We start from the raw sequence: 7,781 nt of genomic DNA, 5'->3' as shown, positions 1-7,781 counted from the left end.
CCTCAACTCCCATAATCCCTGCTCATTGGCCATACTGCCTGGTGCTGATGGGAACTGTAGTTCATCAACATCTGGCAGACCAAAGGTTTCCCATGGAGCAGCCATTTCGAACTTTAATGGCAATCACTAGGACCTCGATTGGTTTGTCTACACTTGCTTGGCACTGATTCTCAAGAGTTTCAGACAAATCTTACGAAGCTGTGTACCTTGCCAGTAGTAAGGCTTGTCTCTTTGCTTCCTCTAATGCAAGTCTAGCCTCTTCCTCTTCCCTTCTCCTCCTCTCCTCAGCCTCACGCCTCACGCGCTCCTCTTCTTCCTGCTTCCTTCTCTCGTACTCCAAGCGCTGCTCTTCTGCCATCTCGGCTAAGAGTCGGCGTTCCTCTTCCAGCTGCATTTCCCTTTCTTTCTGCCTCTGCTTCTCTGCTTCTGAGGGAAAAAGATAGATAGTAGTTGGTGTAATATAGCATATTACACCGTTTGAGAATATTAAACCGATCCTGGTCCGACTGCAGTGGCTACAAATTAGTTTCAGGGCCCAATTCAAAATGCTGGTTTTGACCTATAAAGCCTTAAATGGCTCAGGACCGCAATACCTCAAGGACCGTCTCTTTCCATATGAACCTACCCAGACCCTGAGATCATCTTCTGAGGCCCTTCTTCATGTGCCGCCTCCTCAAGAGGTTCGGAAGGTGGCAACATGAGAACGGGGCCTTCTCTGCAGTGGCTCCCCATCTGTGGAATGCTCTCCCCAGGGAGGTTCTCCTGGCGCCTTCATTATACACCTTTAGGCGTCAGGCAAAACCGTTCCTTTTTAACCAGGCCTTTGGTTGATTTGATTGACATCTTATGCCTTTTTAAAATGTGGTCTTTTGCGTGTGTGTGTGTGTGTGTGTTATTGGATTGTTGTTTTTACTTTGATTATATACATTGTGGTTTTTATATTCTGATTTTGTTCTGTGAACCGCCCTGAGACCTCCGGGTATAGGGCGGTATATAAATTCTATTATTATTATTATTATTATTATTATTATTATTATTATTATTAGTTGATAGCTGCTGTGATCAGTTTGAAGTCTAGAGATAAGCAGAGTACCCAATTAGTATTATATAGTAATATATTTAAAAGGACACACACACACACACACACACACACACACACACACACACGGCTGCCATCTTAACATGCCACAGCATCTCAGCATCTCAGCATGACATGGTACTGGGCACTCGAGGGCTTTGTGAGAAATAATAATAATAATAATAATAATAATAATAATAATAATAATAATTTATTATTTATACCCCGCCCATCTGGCTGAGTTTCCCCAGCCACTCTGGGCGGCTTCCAATCGAGTGTTAAGAACAATACAGCGTTAAATATTAAAAACTTCCCTAAACAGGGCTGCCTTCAGATGTCTTTTAAAGATAAGATAGCTGATTATTTCCTGCACATCTGCAGGGAGGGAGTTCCACAGGGCGGGCGCCACTACCAAGAAGGCCCTCTGTCTGGTTCCCTGTAACCTCACTTCTCGCAATGAGGGAACCGCCAGAAGGCCCTCGGCGCTGGACCTCAGTGTCTGGACTGAACGATGGGGGTGGAGACGCTCCTTCAGGTATACTGGACCGAGGCTGTTTAGGGCTTTAAAGGTCAGCACCAACACTTTGAATTGTGCTCAGAAGCGTACTGGGAGCCAATGCCAGTAAAATGGTAGCTTGTAGTGCCAGTGGATAAGCTCGCAGAATAGGGGGCCACACGGACTGACAGGAGGAGCCCATGGAGGGCATCTTATCAAGGTCCTCCCCACCTCAGACCTGGAACCTTCCTTGGCATACCTGAGCGTTCTCGCTCCTCCTCCTGCTTTTTCTTCTGCATTTCCAAGAGTTTCCTGCGGAGCTCCTCCTGCTGGTGCCGGGCACGTTCCTGGGCTGCCTTCTCAGCTTGCCGCTGCCTTGCTTCTTCCTCTTCCTGCCGCCGGCGCTCTTCTTCCAGCTGCTGTTTCCTTAGACTAAAACGAAGAGGCGTCCGTTGGAGGGAAGGTCCAAGTAGGTCATGGGCACATTGGGCAAAAGCAAGGGGACCCGCAAGACAAGGGAGAGGAGTTTAGCATATAGGGATGGAGAATCTGTGGTCCCCCCAGATGTTGCTGGACTCCAGCTCCCATCAGGCCCAGCCAGCATAGCCAATAGTCAGGGGATGGTGGGAATTGAAGCCCAACACCATTTGAGGGCCGCAGGTTCCCTATTATCTCTAATAAAAGTGCAAGATAGCCAGCCAGAGTATTCTATAGGGCAGTGATGGCCAAACTTGGCCCTCCAGCTGTTTTGGGACTACATCTCCCATCATCCCTAGCTATCAGGACCAATGGTCAGGGATGATGGGAACTGTAGTCCCAAAACAGCTGGAGGGCCAAGTTTGGCCATCACTGCTATAGGGCGAATCATAGCTGTCAACCGTCCCTTATTTGGCGGGAAACTCCCTTATCCCAGCGCCGTGTCCCGCTGCTGCCCCTTATTGATGATGTCTCTTAAATTTTCCAGGTTTCATGCTCGCCCGGCTCGGGAGGGAAGCAGCGGCTTGGGGGTCTCCGCCGTGGGAGAGAGAGAACGAGAGATAGCCAGATAGCCAGCCAGTGCATTCTATAGGGCAGTAGTAATAATAATAATAATAATAATAATAATAATAATAATAATAATAATAATAATTTATACCCCACCCTTCCCAGTCAAGGCCGGGCTCAGGGCAGCTAACAAGCAATAATAAAAACAAGTTGAATGAATACAACTTAAAAACAAGATTAAAATACAGCATTAAAATATAGAAACATTAAAATATTAAAATGCAGCCTCATCACAGGAGGAGAAAGGAAAAAGAAAAAAGAAAGAGGGGGAGGGAATCAAATTGGCTCCAAGCCAAAGGCCAGGCGGAACAACTCTGTCTTACAGGCCCTGCGGAAAGAAATCAGATCCTGCAGGGCCCTGGTCTCATGAGGCAGAGCGTTCCACCAGGCCGGAGCCAGAGTTGAAAAGGCCCTGGCTCTGGTTGATGCTAATCTAACTTCCTTAGGGCCCGGGACCACTAGGGTGTTGCTATTTATGGACCTTGAGGCTCTCCGTGGGGCATACCAGGAGATGGTGTAGTTTTGGGACTTCATCTCCCATCATCCCTAGCTAACAGGACCAGTGGTCAGGGATGACAGGAACTGTAGTCCCATAACAGCTGGAGGGCCAAGTTTGGCCATCACTGTTATAGGGCGAATCTACACTGGTCTGTCATAACGTTAAAAAATGGGTTATAAAAATGTGACACCAGAGGGCACTGCAGAGCAGCAATCCATCGGCAATGGGAAATGGCACTGAGAGCTATTTAACTTTTTAAAATAGCCTTTCATAGCGTTTTTACAGATTAGTGTAGACTCAGCGTAAATAAAGGGGAGACAAGTCTGAGGAATCATTTGCTGGTATAGCATGGGAATCTGCCAGGAAACCTGAATCACCCTTAATATTTACAAGTTTCGTTTTGCAAATGTCGGATCTCATTTGCTTCAGGTTTGGGATGTAACTGTGAACGGCCTACACTAGGACCGTTAGTACCACATTCTGATGCAAAGGCAAATTGGACAAGTTTGAATGAAGGTTTCTGAATTGGCAACATCGCTTTTGACTGTCAGAATGCAAATTCTGGGGGTGGGGAGGCAATGGAGTTAAAAACTGTAAATTTTTGTGTGCTAATGTGCATCTATAAAACAATACAGAATATCTACATACAGTGGTACCTCGCAAGACGAATGCCTCGCAAGATGAAAAACTCGCAAGACGAAAGGGTTTTTTGAGCTGCTTCGCAAGACGATTTTCCCTATGGGCTTGCTTTGCAAGACGGAAACGTCTTACAAGTTTGTTTCCTTTTTCTTAACACCGTTAATACAGTTGCGACTTGACTTCGAGGCGCAACTCATAGCACGCGGTGTGGTAGCCTTTTTTGAGGTTTTTGAAGACTTTGGTGATTTTTGAAGCTTTTCCAAAACTTTTCTGACACCGTGCTTCGCAAGACGAAAAAAATCGCAAGACGACAAAACTCGCGGAACGAATTAATTTCGTCTTGCGAGGCACCACTGTATCTGATGGAATGGATGCAGGGAGGGAGGCTGGGTGTTGGAAGAAAGGCAGGGAGGGAGGCTGAGTGTTGGAGGAAATGCAGGGAGGGAGGCTGGGTGTTGGAGGAAATGCAGGGAGGGAGGCTGGGTGTTGGAAGAAGTGCAGGGAGGGAGGCTGGGTGTTGGAAGAAGTGCAGGGAGGGAGGCTGGGTGTTGGAAGACATGCAGGGAGTTTTTTAGGACACTGAGGATATGCTGCAGGCTGACAGATATCTGTGGTTCGTATGGCAAGTTGCCCCTGCTACATTTGGAGAGGGGTGTGTGTGTTTCCTGCTCATTCTCCTGCCCCCGATGGTGGGCATCTTCCCCCTCCCTCACTAACCGCATCTCTGCCATCCTCTTCTGCTGCTCCTGTTCCATTTCCTCCTTCATCCGCTCCATGCGCTCTTGCTCTTCCTGCTCCTTCCGCTTCCGCTCCTCCTGCTCCCTCCGTTTTCTCTCCACTGCAAGCCGCCTCTTCTCTGCCCTCTCGGCTATCATTTGCTCTCGAGAGAGTTTCTCCTCCTGCTTGTTCCGAGGCGGGTCCAGTGGCTGGGAAGCACAAAGGGGGGGGAGGGGAGAGAGTGTGCTGTTGTGCTTAGGTTCTGCTCAAGGGTTTCCTTGGAGGTATCTGGTTGGCCGTTAGTGAAGGAATGGGTTTCTGTGCAGTGAGTTTGAAACTGACCCAAAATCCCCATTTTCCTTCTCCAAGGGAGCATTTCTAAAATGCATTAACTTGAGCTTTTCAAGCTCAGGAAGCTTGAGCTTGAGTCAATGTATAAACAGAAAGCTAGCTGTATAAACAAGTGCTCAAAGCCCTCTCCCTTATCAGTCCGTGACAGCAATGGATGACCTTGGCTGTTCCAGTGGAGCAGGGATGGCACGTCTGGGTCTTATCTTACATCCTGACCACACTCTGACGCACAGACCTAGTCTGGGAACAGCGCCAGGAGAGTTGGTGACCTTCTTACCCCAAGGTAAGAGTGCCAGAACAGGAATACCCTTATATGGTCAAGAGTACAGGAAGAGGAACACCCTTTTATGGTTAAGAGTACTGGAGCAGGAACATCTGTGATGTCAACCTGCGTGTATAAGCTGACGTGGCTGGATTCCTGGGGAAGGGGGGAGAGGGTGCCTGGAGCATATATATATTGCATGAAATTTCTTTCTCTTTGGACTTGCTGTAAACTGACCACGCAAGTGCCTTCTGCTATCCGGAGAGCAGAATAAACTCTTTCTTTGAATCAACCTCGGTGTCAGTTGACTTCCTTTCTCCCTCCTGGGAGCAACGCAGACCCCACCAGTCGATAAAGTCTAATAAGGCTACACTAGGAGAACAGGATGCTGAACGAGATGGGCCTTGGGCCCGATCCAGAAGGGCTCTTTTGACACCGTTAACCATGTGGAGTTTGCCTTTGCTGTGACTCAGGATGCTTCCACGCAGCATCCAAATGCCATCCCATATTCCCACCCCATATTCCCTTTAATCGGGATCTATCATTTCTGCAGGAAAACTGATATGTAAAAAAACCAACCCAGACCCAAACCAGAAACGAAAACATGGAAACAGTAAATCTAGATTAAATTGTGAAGGGGTGGGCGTTTTGATGAGAACGGCATCCTGTGAATATTGGGGGAAAAAACTTGTGTTCCTGGAGTCCCACGTGGGGCAAAAGATTCCTCGAGGCCTAACTGAACACATTCCAATAAATGCATAACATGCAACCTTGGCCAGTGGGTTTTTTAAAAAAGTAATACCGAAAGGGGGATTTATAATGTATGGAGGGAAGGCACATTGCCCTTCCAGCCACAGTCCTCAGCGTACTACCGCTCACCGGTGGAAATTATTCTTATAAAAACAGCTTCAGGGCAGCAATGGACACTTTCATCTTAAGGGAATTGCCCTGCAAGCGGTGGGGGTGGGATTTGGATAGGGATTGCAGCTGGGGTGGGAAGAGCTAAACCTCCCCCCTCCCTACACATTGTGGTCCCAGTGAAAATCACCACCCTTTCAAGTATCAGCTTTAAGAATCACCTACATCTAAACCACAGAGCCTTGGGCTCGGTGGTTCGAATCCCCGCGACGGGGTGAGCTCCCATTGCTCAGTCCCTGCTCCTGCCAATCTAGCAGTTCGAAAGCACACCAGTGCAAGCAGATAAATAGGTACCGCTCCGGCGGGAAGGTAAAAGGTGTTTCCGTGCGCTGCTCTGGTTCGCCAGAAGCAGCTTAGTCATGCTGGCCACATGACCCGGAAGCTGTACGCTGGCTCCCTCGGCCAATAAAGCGAGATGAGCGCCGCAACCCCAGAGTCATCAGCGACTAGACCTAATGGTCAGGGGTCCCTTTACCTTTACCTTTACATCCACATTGAAAGCACTTGCATGCATTTAATGCAACGTGTTGTTGGTCTTCAGGTATAACTTGCATTCCTGGCTTTTTAGATCCAGCCGCATGGGTGATCTAAGAGCACCTCTCGCACAGCTGTGAGAAAGCTTACAAGTGGCAAGAACATGTGTGTTGGCCTGGCTGCATGGGTCTCCCTGGTTGTGTGGATCTGACACCTCCCTTCCTAAACAGTTCAAGAATGAACTCAGAAAGCAGCTCTTCAGGAAAATTGTTTACCTCTGGAGGGTCATTGCTCACAGCTGTGTCAGTCTGGGAGCCATCTGCAGGGGCAACAGCAGCCGTCTCATCAGCAGGAACGGCATGAGGTCCAGAAGGATGGAGAACATCTTCAGCAGAAGGTTCTTCACCTTCTTCAAGTGGCAAGAGGGGTTCTTCCCTGAGAGGGCTGGAAGGAGGAGGGCTTTGATCCGAAAAGCCTCCCTTTTCCTCTTCGTCTCCTCCTTCTCCTTCTTCAAGAGAACTGATCTGCTCTATTTCAACAGACACATCCCCTTTTTCTTCATCATGGTTTGGGTCCATGGCAGCCTCTGATCTTTTGACACCTGCCGACTTCTCTTTGGAATAAGGAACTGTTTTCCCAACAGCCTTCTTCTGTTTTGGTTTCCCTGCAAAGAGACAAACACACACACACACAACGATGACACAGGACCTGCGACTGAGATTATCTCGTGAAACTATTGCACAAGGTTTTCTTGGCATTCCAAATATTTTTTTTTAAATGCCAGGGCCAAACTATGTGTTATACAAATACAGTCGTACCTTGGAAGTTGAACAGAATCCGGTATGATTGTATTTGTGTAACATATAGTTTGGCCCTAGCATTTTTAAAAAATCCCTTTGACTTCCAAAACGTTTGGAAACCAAAGCGTGGCTTCTGATTGGCTGCATGAAGCTCCTGCAGCCAATCGGAAGCCGCAGAAGCCACATCAGATGTTCAGGTTCCAAAGAATGTTTGTGAAATACTCAGAGTCAAGAGTGGATTTCATGCTCTTTATTCCAGCTCATAGTGGTGAGGAGGAATGGAAGTTCCCCCAGAATGTCTGCTTTATATACATTATTTACACAATGGGCCTCACGTGATTGGCTAATTCTGGGATTCACCTGTAGGCCAATCAAGTTGCGGATTCACTTCCACCTGGAGCTGGATTGGGAGGCTCCTATGGACTAATCAGACTGCTGCATTCTGGATCGTATTGTTTTAGGACCAATCAGACTGCTGCATTCTGAATCCTATTGTCCTAGGA

General features: G+C 47.8%; 1 protein-coding gene across 1 annotated transcript in view; it reads right to left on the bottom strand.

The window, feature by feature from the left end:
• KIAA2012 (KIAA2012 ortholog) overlaps window positions 1-7,781 on the bottom strand; it is a 99,304-nt gene that overhangs the window by 3,860 nt on the left and 87,663 nt on the right. Inside the window, exons 17-20 of the mRNA XM_028701621.2 lie at window positions 6,754-7,142; window positions 4,474-4,682; window positions 1,834-2,006; window positions 207-426 (exon numbers count right to left, since the gene is read on the bottom strand). Of these exons, the coding sequence (XP_028557454.2) occupies window positions 207-426; window positions 1,834-2,006; window positions 4,474-4,682; window positions 6,754-7,142 (991 nt within the window). The remainder of the gene's footprint in view (window positions 1-206; window positions 427-1,833; window positions 2,007-4,473; window positions 4,683-6,753; window positions 7,143-7,781) is intronic.

The sequence above is a fragment of the Podarcis muralis genome, chromosome 1 (assembly GCF_964188315.1).
Source record: "Podarcis muralis chromosome 1, rPodMur119.hap1.1, whole genome shotgun sequence".
Classification (NCBI taxonomy): domain Eukaryota; kingdom Metazoa; phylum Chordata; class Lepidosauria; order Squamata; family Lacertidae; genus Podarcis; species Podarcis muralis.
Note: the sequence above shows the minus strand (reverse complement) of the source record. Positions and strands in the feature narration are given on the sequence as shown.